We start from the raw sequence: 16,467 nt of genomic DNA on the forward strand, positions 1-16,467 counted from the left end.
TAGACCAGAAATGGATCACAATCCAGTTGCCAGTGTGGTCAGGCCTTAAAGCAGCTTGCAGGCGCAGGCTGTACACATCTCTATTATGAAAACAAATGTTTCCAAACAAACAAGTTTTCACCAACCAATCTCCTAATGTCCACAACTACAATATTCAGCATGCAAAAATACATAAACCAATCTTGAAGTAGTAAGATTGCAAATTTACATAATCAACATATGTCGCTAGTAGCTCCATTCTGTCATGGTGGTGCCTTATCCAATATCTCCTTCAGCAGGTGATGCACATTTCCAAGTAGTAACCGTTTATCTGGATCGGCATGCCAACAACCCTCCATTATTGACCAACACTCGTCTGAGAATGCTGGCACACGCTCTGGCCGTAGCCCTCTCTTCACACTGCTCCACAATTGATCTTTACTTTGGCAACGGTCATAAGACTGTGGTAGCTTCACACTACCCTTGCAGATATACCATAAAAGGATACCAAAGGCATACACATCAACTGAATTGTCATAATGGCCGCTGAACAGCTCAGGCGCCATGTGAATAGGTGTACCAACAATCGATGCACTCATCATTGCCTCTGGTTTGCAGAAACCAAGATCAGTGATTTTGCCTCTGTTTTGCTCATTCAGCTAATAAAATACAAGGCATACAAGAAATTGATAATCGCTATGTTTCACACAACTTACAAGAACATTCTTGAGCTTAACATCCCTGTGGATCAGCCCCTGGCTGTGAAGAAACCGTAAACCATCTACAACATCTAGTGCTACTTGAAGACGTTGCCTACAGAACACGTTCATTACTAGTTTTACTCACTTCAACAAACACTAACCACATCAATACCAACAAAGACTATTGCAGTTATTTTAACTCACTAAAATGCTGTCCAGACAAGTGTAACAGGTCCACAAAAAATAGGTTACTGATAACAGCTGTCAATTAGTGACTGTCACAAAACAGTAAAGTAAAATGTCACTCAACCAAACATCAGTCATTTGAATCTGTCTACCAGATGCAAGTGCTTTGGACTCACTCTAGCTTTGCATGTAAGCAGTGGAAAGCATGCACATGGTATCTCATCTGTGCTTCTCTCTGTGCCCATAATTTTGCACCATTTGCAGAAGTACAGCAGAAAGTGCCTAACTGTGTTTAGTGCCCTGATGAGTAAGTACATCCGTACATCCAGACTGTTATATTTTGTAACCTCAATAACCTAAAGGGCATATGCACAACTGCAACAAGTCAACATCAGGTTATCCAACATCAGATTATCTGGAATATTAAGAGTTATGATGAGCCATGAGGTGTTCAGGTAAGTGACACTCTGCTGTATTGATATAGTGACTGTTCATTAAACACCCCGAAGAACTGTGCGATGTCTAGTGCGCAGCATAGTGTGCAACTGAAATAGCGAGGTCCGGTGATCGAGGGCGTTCGCAAAAGTGCTCCTGCGTAGGGATGTAGACTGTTAGAACACAATTGACGACAGCGTCCATTGCCTTCAACACCAAAGAAAATCACAAAACACCGATTCCCTTGAATGTTGCCAGACGGAAATAAATCACACGAAAAGGTCAGTCTCTAGACAGTCTGAAAGTAGCACAACAATTTCCACCGTGCTTGGAGCGACGGAAACAGCAAAAAGACCATTTTCAGGAATGTGATTGCATCAGCAAGGCTCACCTAATCTGATTGTGCCAAAAAATGTTCCACTTGGTGAATGAAATTCTTGAAACGGCCCCCATCAGTTTTAAGATATGAAACGTTCTTAATGTACATCTGTTGGGTGTGCTTTGAGATAGTGCCCAGCTACCCCAACTCTTGAACTTTTCAAGCGAGTAAAGAGAAAAGGAACAATTCAGTGGCAGCAAAAGCAGCATTGCAGTTGCTCAGGCATTCCACAATAACCATCAAATATATAAAGCACAAAAACATCTTTGTGTCCTTGAATCATGGCCACACAAAAGAACCGACCAAGATCAGACGCAGTTGAGGACATGTTTCTGTTGCAGGCAAGTTTAGTGTGCTCAACCACTTTTGGGTCCTTCTAATAAGCTGACAGCATCATTAAGAAAAATGAGCCATTGGTCCATGTTTAGTATGAATGGCAGACTTCATACAGGGCCTAATTTATCTGGTATGGCATCGCAGTTTGCGAATCAATGTTTGTATGTTGCATGTTGCGAAACAAAGTCAGCTAGGTGTCGCACAAACTGGATGCGGAATCAGAACGTCCGGCATCAGAACGTCCCGCATCAGAACATCCCCATCAGAACGTCCCGCATCAGAACGTCCCGCATCAGAACGTCCCGCATCAGAACGTCCCGCATCAGAACGTCCCGCATCAGAATGTCCCATCCAAGTACAGTAGGAGTCTAACTAAAAATCTCATAGCAAAGTGGTGAGAAGATACTATATATAATATACTATTATATCTTTATTCAATTACGAACTATCTGTACTTGAGTGGTCATGCTGTGCAATACATGAAACTAAAGCACATTAGCAGAACACCTGCTGAAACTATCATCTCATTAGCAGAAGGGATGGCAACAGAAACAGAAACTTGAAACAAGATAGCTATTGAGACTTCCGTAAAAAAAAGGAAAAGTAAGGAACAGTGTAGTCAATGTACTTGCAATATTATATTTAGCTAATGTAGAAGGTCACTACCAACTAAATAACGAACAATCATGCAATGTGCAGTTGCATGGGACCTTTCCAATGTAAAGGTCAACACAAACAGCACTGTCACAGAAACACAGGAAAATTGGCAATTCAACCCTCTTGCTACATTGTCATGTCATCTGCAAGGTCATTCCGCCGACTTGCCTTTCACCATTGCTAACTTAGATTTGGTTCATCTTATCCTTAGACTCGGTTCATCTTATCCTTGAAAATTTGAAGGCTGACAACCCTGAAGTGCCATCAGAGCTGTCACAGTTTAGTGCAGCCTGCAGAGAAAGATGACCAGCTGCATTTTCAAAATATGAAGCTGTCAGGCGTACAGCCAAACGTACTTAGAGCATTTATGATGTCGAGATCACTTTACACCGAAGCTATTGGGAAATGCATTCACAATCGTTCTGATGATTTACAACAGGGATTTTTTAAAGCAGTTTGTCTCCTTGACACTAATCTGTGGCCGACTGACCGAGATGATCTTGCACCCTTTGATGTAGCTGATGTGTCTCTTGCTGTAAAGCACTTCCGTTGTCTTCTATTAAAGAACAACGTATTGCTGGATGGGGTAATGACAGACTGGACCTTCTTCAAGATGTACTGGATCGATAACTTGCGACACCATCCAAAAAATACTGTATGGTCACTGCTTCTGTCCCAGTACAAAGAGAAATTTCCAAACTTTGTGCAATTGGTGTGCATACTGCTGGTGTTTCCAGTCAGCAATGCCCTAGTGGAGCGTGGTTTCAGTGCTATGAGGAGGATAAAAAGTGACTGGCGATCAAGTCTTAGTGAAGATGCCGTAGATCACTTGATGAGGATTAGCGTTGATGGTCCGCCATTGGCACAGTTTGACCCTACACTTGCAGTCCAACAGTTCTTCAACACTCCAAGGAGGCCACACGTTCAGCCATATGGTTAAAAAAAAGTTAATGAATAGCATATTTTGCTTCTAAAGTTTGAATGGGCAGGGTGCACTTGCTACTATTCAAGTAACTTCGTTTCCATTTAGCTAAAGGGAATTGTGTTATAATAACAAATTTAATAGTATCATCACTATTCACAGTTTGGCACTGACTATGAACTTGCGCCTGTAGACTAGAAAAGCATGAACTGTCTGAGTATTCAATTAATTAATTAATTGCTTTGTTTAGCAAAAATATGGTTGCGAAGCAATTTGCATTACTGCTACTCAATTTGCAATTTGTGTAGCAATACCGCTACGCAAAAAAAGAAAAAGTAAATTATGCCTTGTCATACAGCAGAAAGACCATTTCCGGGAACATGATTGTGTCAGTAAGGCTCACGTGATCTGATTGCAAGTCAAAAAACATTCCACGTGGTGAATGAAATTCTTGAAACGGCCCCATCAGTTTTTAAGTTATGAAACGTTCTTATAGATGTTAAATTGTATACGGAAATATGTACTAATCTGAATATCAAGTAATGAGATTTGTTTTCAAAAAGTTGCAAAAAGACATCCAGCTCTACCTATCGGTTTCCGGAAAGTCTTAACTGTCACCCAACAGGGACATCGCCACCAGTCTGGTTGAAACCGGACCACTTTTCAATATTTGTACTTTCACCAACAGACCATTCCCAGCAACTTCCAGAATAGGGCATAGCTGATTAAATAACATTTTATTTAGTCACTCCGAGACTGCCTCATATCAAGTGCCTGCAGCCCTACAAATCAGAACGCATACAGCTCATAGACCTGTTTATTCTGGTTTTAGAATAGCAGATAGTAAGTGGAACCAGATGGTGTTGCTTCTGTCACCTCCTCTAATGCCTCATCACCCTATGAACTTTTGTTTCCTACAAGATCCTTCTGGTAGTCTAACCCTGTGCTGCATCGTACTCCGCAGACCTATGCAATGCATGGTTTTATACCTGACTGCATGCCTTTTCACTACGATGTCGATGACGCTCAAGACATTGCATTCTGTCACTAAGTAACACGAGAAAAATTATCTTTTGTGTCTGTCTGCACATAAGCGTCTGTGCATGCCTGCTAAATTTCAACCAGACCACTTCCAAACTGCCGGCCACAGCCATGCCCAACACACACAACAATAGAACTATACCAGTCTGTTTGCAAAAGCTGCATTCACTGCCACAAGAGCAATGTTGCTGTTGTTTTGATTATTTGTAGACGTTACATAACAGGATCATCCATAATTTCTGCATGCCTGCAATGTATAAAACCAAGGCAACCTTGCCACTCTTCCTCATATAGTGGGTGACTAATTAAGGAACGGATGACATTACCATGAATCAAGAGCCATATTCTTACTACGTGTAATCGGTCAGTTGAGTGTTGCTTTCAATGCTGGAAGTACTTTTTAGATGCATAAGACCAAGACCATGATCATTAATGCCTACGACGTGCAACCTGCATCCTCCACTTTGGAAGAACCTGCATCTCCCACTTTGCCAGAAACATGGTAGACTAAACTTAGTATGCACTTCTACTATACTTGTCAATCGCTTTTTTTGGTCTCCATCCTTGCACACCCACAGACAACATGACCGATTGACCAGGCTGTCATGCTTAATTAAAAACAGAGCATAGAAACAATGTGCTACCACCAGTCTTTGTCTAGCGCCTGTAGTTTACATGTATATAGAGCTGGTGGTTTAGCTACGCAAGAGCGCAATTTGTAGGAGACCAATTCTACTTTTTAAAATGATACAGACAGCAGACCATACATTCTATCCCACAAATGGGCATGCCTTTGACCAATCAAGAGTCTCACAAGTCCTGTCCATGTCACGTGAAGTGTCTGTGATATTATGCTACATGATCAACTTCATCAGCCTAAGTTACTGCAACATGTGCTAAAAGGTGAGCAGGCATAGGCACCTCTCCCATTAAGACAAATCAGAAATTAGATTTAGAAATCTAATCGAATACTGCAGTGAAAGAACAGCAATAACAACAAGCTACAAGTCACTTCCTACTGTAGCATGTGACCACAAATGCTTGCAACATTTCCAACCGACATGACAACAAAGTCAAGAATTATGCTACTACTACCTCTAATCTACCTAAGTGTGCTCACAAGGTGTGGATACCAAATTAACCTACATATGTAACTCACTAGAGACAAAACCAAGTAATCAGTGATCTATTTATTATATAGAGGAAAGCTGCCTGTCAAGTGTGTGATGTGTGTGGTGGGTGTGTGTGGTGTGTGTGTGTGTGTGTGTGTGTGTGTGTGTGTGTGTGTGTGTGTGTGTGTGTGTCACTGTGTGTGTGTGTGTGTGTGTGTGTGTGTGTGTGTGTGTGTGTGTGTGTGTGTGTGTGTGTGTCACTGTGTGTGTGTGTGCATGTGTGTGTGTGTGTGTGCATGTGTGTGTGTGTGTGTGTGTGTGTGCATGTGTGTGTGTGTGTGTGTGTGTGTGTGTGTGTGTGTGTGTGTGTGTGTGTGTGTGTGTGTGTGTAGCTTCGCATGTAGGAGAAGATCTCCAGGACGGCAAGTCTGATCATAGCCAAATTTGGCTCATGCATGCCAAATCCCTAAAGGTAGAAAGTGAAGCTGTCATCGTCTTCCGTACTACTCCCACACCGACGCAATTTCCAGCCGACGGAACCTGTCTCCGCTCGTGTGGGCGAATATCTTCATAACGACGTATCGGATCTGCACCGAATTTAAACCACCCGTTCCCGACATCGGACGGTACGCACTGGATGTGTCGTCTATTACGAGCGACATCGAGAATGGGAAAATATTTTTGCTCATATCCGGGTCTTGAAAAAACGCCCATAGTCGTTTGCCCATCTATGCCCATCGAAGAGCTGCCACGTTCGATACACCTGTTCCCCACAATGCCAGCAACGTCTTCGAAGTGACAACGTTCAGCGGGACTGTCAAATTGCGAGAGTCGGCACGAGTCGTGACTTGGTTATATATGGGGAACGGATTGTCCGGATGAGTACGTAACTGCACGTGACTTACTGCTGCTCAGATATATATTTCCGAACAAGATTCGCGTCGAATAGATGTCAGGTTCGATACACCTGTTCCAGGCAATGGCAGCAACGTCTTCGAAGTAACGCGCATCCAACGGGACTGTCGAAATGGCTTCAACGGAATATTAATTAATTAACTTAATTAAATAGCTAACAATCAATAATCCAATCAACGGGATTTTTGAAACAGGACACTCGGTTACATTTTTTGCCTTCAATGGGATAATAACTAGCAATCAATAATCTCAGAACAGGATATCAGAACAGGGTGAATGAGATATACTTCATGAAAGCATACAATGATAAATTAATTAATTAACTACAACTAATAGTAATAAAAATTTACTAACCATTAGTAATATTAATAGCTAATTTGCCCGTGCGGAGAATGGGATGGTGAGCTAGAGTGCGTTTGATTGGGCTCTTCCAGCCTCTTCCAGAAGAGTCTGGAAGAGCACGCCCTCTCCCAACCTCTACCAGCGCAAGAGCTGGTAGAGGTTGGAAGAGGGGCGTGCTCTAGTGCAGAGGTTGAAAGAGGGGCGTGCTCTTCCAACAAGCAGCAGAGTCGGTAGAGTGGCTCTTTCAATTATAGCGGCAGAACTGTAGAAGTTGGAAGAAAAGCATGCACACGGAGCCTCTTCTGGAAAGGCTGGGAGAGCCCAACCAAACGCGCCCCTAGTCATCCCATAAAGCTAAGTCAATCTTCTATTTACAGACTAGCGTTCTACTGCTAATGATCATCAACAAGATAAAAACTCATACCTAAATGTCATTCCGGCCTTCATTCCCTGATACAGATCCCTCTTTAGTCTGTCCATCACCAAGAGAACAGCCGATGATGACCCTGGCTGAACTCCATAGCTCTCATCAACAACAACACCCCGTAAGTTGACAATGTGGTCATGAGTTGGCAAAGACCTGATATTGACAGTGATATATATATGAGACAAATCCTGACTCACTGTATACATATGTTATAATCAACTGACCATGTATAATGAAATTCTAATGCTAAATCATTCCAATGCTTTTCATCAGGTGGGACAACAGATTTGACACACACATTGTGATGACCTCCCCATGGCTCACAGGTATACACAACTCCATACTGACCACGACCAATTTCACGACCAATTTTGGGAAGACCATACTGTATGAGGTCACATAATGATGTGCTTAGCAAGCACAATCGTGCAATTTTAGGTGCCAAAACCTACATTAAACAAAATTAACAAACATCTAACAAAACCAATACAAAAAATATACTTGCCTTCTTCACTATAGTTCTGTGTTCTTCCATCTCTTGCAGTCTCGCTGAGTGTTCAACATCTAGCTGCTGCAATGATGTGAGAAACATTTGATGAGCTCTAACAAGTCTACTTCTAAACTGTGAACATAGACTGCGAGCAAGTTGAGCTGCATTCATCTTATTGATGACAGTCCTGGCGATGCGCTTCTTCCAAAGACCGTCCACTTTTGTTTGTGAGCGAGAAACTGATGTAAGCATTAAAAGAAAGCGCTCCAAAAGAAGCTGCACATTGCTGCTAGAACTGCGTTTAGAAAATTCCAGCTGATAAGCAGCATCTAGAATATCACGTAATGCCTTCTTAGCCCCTTCGCTGTCTGCATTAGAATCCTTTGATGACAAGTCATCTTCTAAACTATCTAGACAGCGTGACAATGTACCAATCACACTCTCACGCATTACATTCATTGAACTAATAAGTTGCTTAGCCACAGCTTCATTTAATGAAGCAAACACCATCTCCTGTATCTGATGATTACAAATCCTTTCGATTCGGTTTCCAACAGCCAAAGACTTCGGAATAACTACATCAAAGAATTCAAAATTTTCTGCCTTCTCCAGAATACTTGGAGTTAAGTTATCAATACTTTCAGTAATGAGGTGACGAATCTTCTCTTGCTCTCGAGTGGCAAATTCCATTAGATTGCAAAACAGAGCATTCTCTCGTTTTCGTGCATAATCAAGTCGTCTCGGTGTTACCTGTACATCCCGTGCCATATCAAATGCAGCACAAATGAATGTTCGAAGGCACTGATTGTGAGAAGTAGAAAGAATATTTGCTGCACACTGTAGCTGGTGGTTCAAGTTTCGACGAACAAAATGAACAAATGATGAGCCAATCTCACTAAAATCTTCAACAAACTGGTGAATAGGTTGGTACATTGCCATACTCATTGAATCAGACTCAACTGAGTACAAGAACCCATCTGATTCAGTAAAGTTGTCATGTGATCCTGACTGATCACCTTCAGGAAAGTAATTTTCTTGACTCAAATGATCATAAATGTCACGTATTTTTGATGGAACCGAATCACCTTCTGCTAAACTAGATGTACTTCCTTGTCTACAAATATTACTTGTAACAGTATCAGCCATTTCAGTAGGTCTAATTGTAATTGGAGTTTGATCACTGGTTGAAAATAGTGCACCCATGTTCATCCTATCCACACACACAAAGAGTATGGGTGAATTAGAAGCAACATGCTTTAAACACTGAATCTGTTCTCGATCCTGCAAAAGTCAAAACAAAGACAACTACTCAATGTAACATTATAAATTATAATAGCTGCAGCTCTAATTAATGAAACAGTCAGTTAATGCATATTACCCTTATGACAAGCACCCACAAAACTGAGAGAAAACTGCTCCAGCTTTAATTACTTTTCAAAATAGAATGTATTACTGATGAAAAAACTGCTCTAACTGTAATTATTTCTTCAGAAGAAAATATAACTTGTATTACTAACAGGAAGATGCTTAGATCTTACTCTTAGAGTCTATGAGATTAGCAAGTGAGGAAAAATTCACCTCTCTCTGCCCCAATTTATTAATTAAAGAAAAACTTGTTTGAAGTATTAATAAGCATATCGTAATCTGCCCCATTTGTTTGCGCACTGAGGCATCAGTAGAGTCTCGGATCTAATATGGGACGTTCTCAAATATGGGAAACTGGCACAAAGCTTCAAAGCAAGCTACTTCTCCATTTTTTATATCAAAGTAAAGACTGATCATTCGTAAATCATTTCTGTTAGATTCATGCTAATCGGTTTCATTTTTGTACCACCACAAGCTCTTTTTCAAGGAAGGGTCTGATTCTTCAATATGGGACAAAACCATCTAATATGGGACAGCTGCTAGTTCTCGACAAACAAAGCGTCTTAATCATGGATCGGGGTATTCAGTCAAGAGGAGCACGTCTCTTCTGCCTATAATGTTGGAGCCAAGTTCGTTGCTTTGCACTTCTTCTCTCTAGAGATGATGAAAAGGGGCGGGGCAGACCATTATCACTAATATGGGACACCCATATTGTTTGAAGCGAGACAATGTCGCATTGTCTAGAATTTATTTGACTCTCAAACAGCAAGACAAAGTTATTGTTTCTAGTGATTATTCAAGTCCTCTGTACTCAGTTAGAGAGCTTTTTCACTGCTGCCTGCATTGTCTAGCCAGCTAAAACCCAGCTGCAAAACAGCTCATAGTCTAGAAATGACTAGAATCACCATCTTTGCGTTCAACACTTTGTAGCATCTCTTGGTTGTATCAAAAACACTCCCTGTTGTTCTTGGCAAAACCGATCAAATGTGAGTGGAGCCACTGTCATGAAGTCACCATGTATCTAGTTCCAGCCCACATCGTCCTTGCTATCTTTGTCTTTCTGCATGGTCATCTCTGTGTACACTGGCTCTTAGAGCCAGACCAGGTACTGCACAGCTATATCTTCTTGCATGCGGGGTTTCAAACCACGTGCAGATCTCACGAATAATCTAGAATTATCTAGACTAAGCTAGTAAAGAAAAAACTTAGTCTAAGCGACTTACAGTTGACTAAACTGCATAAATCTTTAATTCAGACTGCAGAAACGCGCACTACATGAATGACGAAGTCATTGAGTTATAGATAACAGTTACACTTCATTACAGTGGCTCCACCCACATTCAATCGGTTTTGTCAAGAACAACAGGGTGTGTTTTTAATGCAACCAAGAGATGCTACAAAGTGTTTGAACACAAAGATGGTGATTGTAGTCATTTCTAGACTACAAGCTGTTTTTACAGCTGTGTTTTAGCTAGCTAGACAATGCAGACAACAGTGACAAGCTCTCTAACTGAGTACAGGGAACTTGATTAACCACTAGAAGCAATAAACAGCTTCGTCTTGCTGTTTTTGAGAGTCAAATAAATTCTAGGCAACGCGACATTGTCTCACTTCAAACAATATGGGTGTCCCATATTAGATAGTGCAACCTGCCCCTTTTCCGTCGTCTCTAGAGAGGATATTGTAGGTAGAAGAGACATGCCCCTCTTGACTGAATACCCGATCCATGATTAAGATGTTTTGTTCAGCAAGAACTAGCAGCTGTCCCATATTAGATTGTTTTGTCCCATTCTGGATCGTTTTGTCCCATGCTGGAGAATCATACCCTTCCTTGAAAAAGAACTTGTGGCAGTACGAAAATTAAACCAATTAGCTTGAATCTAACAGAAATGATTTATGAATGATCAGTCTTTACTTTGATATAAAAAAAATGGAGAGGTAGCTTGCTTTGAAGTGTTGTGCCAGTGTCCCATATTTGAGAATGTCCCATATTAGATCCAAGACTCTACTCCCAGTGCTTTCACTCAGTCAGTCACAGAGGTCAATGAATACAAGCATGTAAAGGTGAGACAGAAACACAACTACCAACTGGCAACAACTCATCTACGAACAAAGGTGCAAACACCTTAAATGTCTCTCACATATGTCGACAATGTGCTGCAATTTGGCTCCATGTGACTTCCGAGTTAGGCGATATGTTGTCATGCAAACAATAAGTTTCAAGGTCAAATGCTTGTTGACCGAAACTAAAGTTCACAATATGCGGCTAGTCTTGCATAGCCAGACCCTTCCCATTTTCCATCAGGCCCCAAGGAAGAGTCTGGTAAGGCTCCTTTAATTAATTTTAAAAATTTGCTGTGTTGCCACTTCACCATTAACAGTGAACTAAATACCACATCAGCTTGCCACACCATGCAACACCATCTCAACTACATGCAAACTAAACGGGAATAGTAACTGTAGAGGGACTTAGTGTTGCAGACTTGACCCTCTCCTTTCACAGTAGATGAGGCTATAAAACTCAATGGTAATTAGTGTTAGCCTTCGTTCTATTAAGTTAATCTACAAAGAGAATCATTTGAAGGGTTCAAATATGAGGCTCTCTTGAAGAGATCTGAGTAAGTAGACACGCCCTTTCAAACAGCGGCTGGGCGAAGTGTTACAGGCGCAGAATGGCTTTGCTTGAGCTTTAGACTTTTATCCCAAGCGCAATAATGTGGATGGTGTAGCTAGTACTGTAGTACGTAAACTATTTTACACCCTGCACAGTGTGTAGATTTGTGACCATGGCAATATACCGCCCCTTCGTCATTCTCGGATACTTAATCCTCTATTGCAGCTCATGAGGCATCTAGAGCCATGCTGATCGCCAAAGCTGAGCACACCAGACTGATACCTAAATTTAACGTAGACGCAGAGGACTAAGAGAAAAACAAGAAGAGGCCATGTTCGCTTACACAGGTTTCTCGAAGAGAACGTCTACGCTTCCTTGACATACTTAAACCTTGAGCGTGTTTCTCCTCGTAGATCAATAGAGCGAAGGCTGACGCTAATTACCATTGAGTTATATTGCGCTAGCTTCATCTTCTGTGAGAGGAGAGGGTCAAGTCTGCTGGGGAAAACGGCCTCTAGCATCCTACTTTCGTTACAAAGAGCTCTTCTTAAAACACAAGATCCCTCTATAGTTACCATTCCCATTTAGTTTGCGTGTAGTTTACTGGCAAGATAACTGAGCTACGCAGGCAATTCATTTGGTGTGGGCGGAGCTTAGCGCCAATGACGTGTCAACCTCCTCATGCTCAGTACATACTGTAACATGCATTTTCTCCGCTACAGAAGCAACGGCTGGCCTGAAAGTAGTGCAGCACAAAGGTTCACGATAAAGCCTACATTTTGAGACCAGCCTGTGTTTCCGTTGAAGTTCCCCTTTAATTCCAAATCTAATCTTTTGTCCCTCTATCAAAGTTCTATCATCCTGTCAAATTTCATCAAAATACAAAGTTTTTGAGTAATCCTGCTGAGTCCCAGAGTAGAATATAACAGTTGGTCATCCCTCATTGATTCATGACTGACCACAATTTTGCATTGATCATACTACATCAAAGGGTAATAGCTAATCAAGAGGATGTTGTTCAACAAACAACTTATTCAATCCATTTTGTCTTAAATAGCATCATTCATGTATTTAACACCTGTCTAGCCTAACAGGTGTGAATTAGAGTATTGTCATTTTGCAATCTGGGCATCTGGACATCATCAACTCTATAATTAGATCTTGCCTGGCAGTCCTCCTTGAGTCAGTTGTCTGAACTATTGGGTTGCTTATTGATTCCTTACAATCAGATGATCTATGCAATAAATTTAGTTGCTGATCTTTTGATCAGTTCATTTCATTTAACTATTATAAACAGTTCATGTCATTACTCTTGCCCTCTGTAGTCATCATGATCAATAATAACAATGCAGCGAAAACTTGCAAACAAGCTAAATTTATGTTTATTTTTATACTTTGATAGCAAATAAATACAAAGTGAATATGATGCAACAAATAAAGAAATTGAATTAAATGTTTCTGTTTGATTCCTCCTCGATTTTTACGTGGTGAACTTGGTAAGGCGCGCATCCTGAGTGATAACATGCAAGACTTCCATAAAGAGCTCGAATTTCACTACTTATAGCCTTCCCACCATGGTTGAATCAACAATCATTTATTGTTCAGCTGAACCATCAGAGGTCATGAAAGAAATGTGTGCGGTTTTGACTTTACATATCACACTGAGAGAATTATTGCTTTAGATTGGTACTTCTATGACTGAACCTCGGATAATTAAATGCCTGAGTCAAATAATTGAATGCCTTATTCGGATAATTGAACACAAAATACTATAGTAGAGTAGTTCCCCTCTTGGACAACCACCCTCTTGAGCGACCACCTCTTGTTTACGACCAGTTTGGCTTGACACCGACGAAATTTGTATTGCACGTAACCCTCTTCAGCGACCACCCCTCTAACGCGACAAGCGACCACCAAAGTACATGTAGGCTCAAAGTTGTCATGTGTCCCTGCCTTGAGCGACCACTTAGCACTGCCTGTCTCCACCACTGCACCGGGTATGTATAACGAAAGGACTGTCGTCACAATCAACCACACTACAGTAACACGTGTGCGTACGGAAGTAGTTGAATGTCGTCTCGATAATGCAAGATCCTAACCATTCATGAAAGGATAGCTGTGCTGGACAAGATAAAGAAGGCCGTTCGTGTCGCTCAATCGCTGAAAATCTCGGCGTAAGTAAGATACAAATTCAAGGAATTAAGGGAACAAAAAGAGCATTAGACAGCAATGGGAAACCTGAGGTTGAGTAGAGAGGAAGTACAGCAAGGTTAGAAAGTTGTGCTACAAAGATTTGGACAGAGTTATTTGGGAGTGGTTCAGTGTTGTTGTTTGTTGTTCTTGGGGCACGTCTCCACTAGGGCTTAAACATGTTTACAACCTGTTTAAGTCCAAACATGTTTAAGAATAATCGTGTCTCCACTAGCGTTAAACCTATTTAACTGTAAACCTAAACAGCTTTTGCTAAAAATGATTCAGGGCGCGTTTCCACTAGAGCCTAAACCAGTTTAACAAGTGGTTTAAGCTAAACTGGTTTAAGAATTGACCTGTTTCCACCTGCACTAAACCAGTTATATTTTAAACCTAAACCGCTTTCTTAAACCTACTTCAAAGTAGGTTTAGCAAAGTGGTTTAGGTTTAACTGTCACGTGACAGCAGTGCGCTATTTTAGATGGCTTCTGACAATGCTCTTTTGGATAATATTGACTATTTTACTGGGATAGGATTGCCCTAGAAGATGTAAGGGTCGCTAACTTAGGAAAAGAAATCAGCAGCTACGGAGAGAGAGAAGACGGTGTCCTTGGTCATCGTCATGTAAACTCCTACCAGCAGATGCTGAATCAGTGACAACCAACAGTTGCTCTGACTTGGCGACAGAGCAGCCCAATACTTCAAAATAAGGCGTTCATACACAGTTTGTTTTGTACATCCCGGATGTGCAAGTTCCTAGTGGAAACAGTCGCTTTCTTGAACTGGTTTAGTTTTTAAATGTGTTTGAGCTAAACTAGTTTAAGGTGCAGCTAGTGGAAACACGGCCTCAGAGGTAGTTTAACGAAAGTGGTTTAGGTTTAATGGTCACATGATAGAAACGCGCATTCCACGACCATAGATGTTAGTTCTTTCGCGCTTTTCTTTCTCTATCTTTGGAGACTATTGGAAGAAGACAGAACTAGGCAATGTCAGAGAGTGCGTAGACTGATGCAGAGGGTCAGGAGAGAACGATTTCGACGAAGACGGAGACTCGTGTCTCTGATGGTTTTCAGACGACCAGAAGACGATCTCCAACTGTCTGGTGCACAAGAAATGAATTCGCGCGGTACAACAAAGTCCCGGATAATTCTTTTAATAGCCCAGAATAAATGGACAAGTGGAGACGCTGTCTACTAAACATGTTTAGAGTCTAAACATGTTTAGTGGACAAGTGGAGACGCTGTCTACTAAACATGTTTAGAGTCTAAACATGTTTAATGTTAAACATGTTTAAAGAGCAACAAGTGGAGACACAGCCTTGGTCTTGTTCTTGTTGTTTGTATATGTACTGTACAGTGCATTGTAGAAAACTAAATACAGTATGTAGTACAAAACTTTAACGAGTTCAACAAAAAAAACCTGATGAGAGACCACCCGTTTTGAGAGACCGCTTTTATGGAAACTTAGACGTGGTCGTCCAAGAGGGGGACTACTGTAGTTACAAATAAAAAGGACTGAATAACACTCACTGCATCCACACTACCACAGTATGTGTATCGTCAAAACTGCACAAAAGTGTACACATAATCACATATTAATTAAACGCATATTAATTGACATGCTCAATTCAAAACTGCCCTCACCTGCTGTTTGAAAGGATCCGCCAGATCTAGAGGATAGATAAATAGAGGTAGGTAGCCATCTAAACACAGCATCACCTCCATTGGCGTCTGTGCACTAGCAACGGAAGTATTGGGGTCTGTAGACGCCGGTAGGATGATCTCCACCCCGGTCTCTAGCAACGGATGATTCAAGCCCACTTCTACGAGAGTCTCAATTTCCAAAAGGCACTGATCCGGTGTGGGCGAGGCAGACACCGCAGAGTAGAGCACCAGATCCTCGCGTGGGACAGACTCGAGCTCCACCTGTTCTGCAGTTCGCACCGAAGTTACTTCGTACTCTTCCGGTATCTCCAGATCCTGGCTAACATGGCGAAGAAACCGACGAGGAGAATATTTGATCTTAACCATGCGCCATTTCTCAGAGTCACTTCGCGTGTTAGGCAGCAGACTCTCACCCAATAGCTCATTTACTACCAAAGGCTTTAGAGCGGTACGTCCTAACACACAGAGTGCCAGTGGGTTCTTGTAGAGATGAGTGATGATGCCGCTGGCTCCGTCTGGAAGAGTCGCTTGATCAGCAAGAGTTGGGTTGGTGCACGATGACTGAACTTCCTTGTAGCATTCACGGGTTTCATCATAGATGCGACGTACAAGCTTCGCATGCTGTCGAAAGTCCTGGAAATTTTTTGTTACGCTGAGAGTTGGTGTTTCAGTTCTAGACGCCATGAACAAGGTGGAGGATACGGGTACGTCG

The 16,467-nt window shown here is 41.6% G+C and overlaps 2 protein-coding genes across 2 annotated transcripts; one reads left to right on the top strand and one right to left on the bottom strand.

Annotated features, from left to right (window-relative positions):
• Positions 1 to 79: 79 nt before the first annotated feature.
• Positions 80 to 16,457, bottom strand: LOC134195931 (dual serine/threonine and tyrosine protein kinase-like). Its single transcript, XM_062665022.1, has 6 exons — positions 15,735 to 16,457; positions 7,938 to 9,203; positions 7,657 to 7,880; positions 7,430 to 7,585; positions 696 to 792; positions 80 to 638 (listed from the first exon to the last, which is right to left on the bottom strand). Exons 1-6 carry the CDS (start codon positions 16,437 to 16,439, stop codon positions 243 to 245), a joined length of 2,844 nt encoding a protein of 947 aa, XP_062521006.1. The 5' UTR covers positions 16,440 to 16,457; the 3' UTR covers positions 80 to 242.
• Positions 2,982 to 4,324, top strand: LOC134195935 (zinc finger protein 862-like). Its single transcript, XM_062665027.1, has one exon. The coding sequence runs from the start codon at positions 2,999 to 3,001 to the stop codon at positions 3,611 to 3,613; it is 615 nt and encodes a 204-aa protein (XP_062521011.1). The 5' UTR covers positions 2,982 to 2,998; the 3' UTR covers positions 3,614 to 4,324.
• Positions 16,458 to 16,467: the final 10 nt, after the last annotated feature.

Source organism: Corticium candelabrum, chromosome 20 (assembly GCF_963422355.1).
Source record: "Corticium candelabrum chromosome 20, ooCorCand1.1, whole genome shotgun sequence".
NCBI classification, from domain to species: domain Eukaryota; kingdom Metazoa; phylum Porifera; class Homoscleromorpha; order Homosclerophorida; family Plakinidae; genus Corticium; species Corticium candelabrum.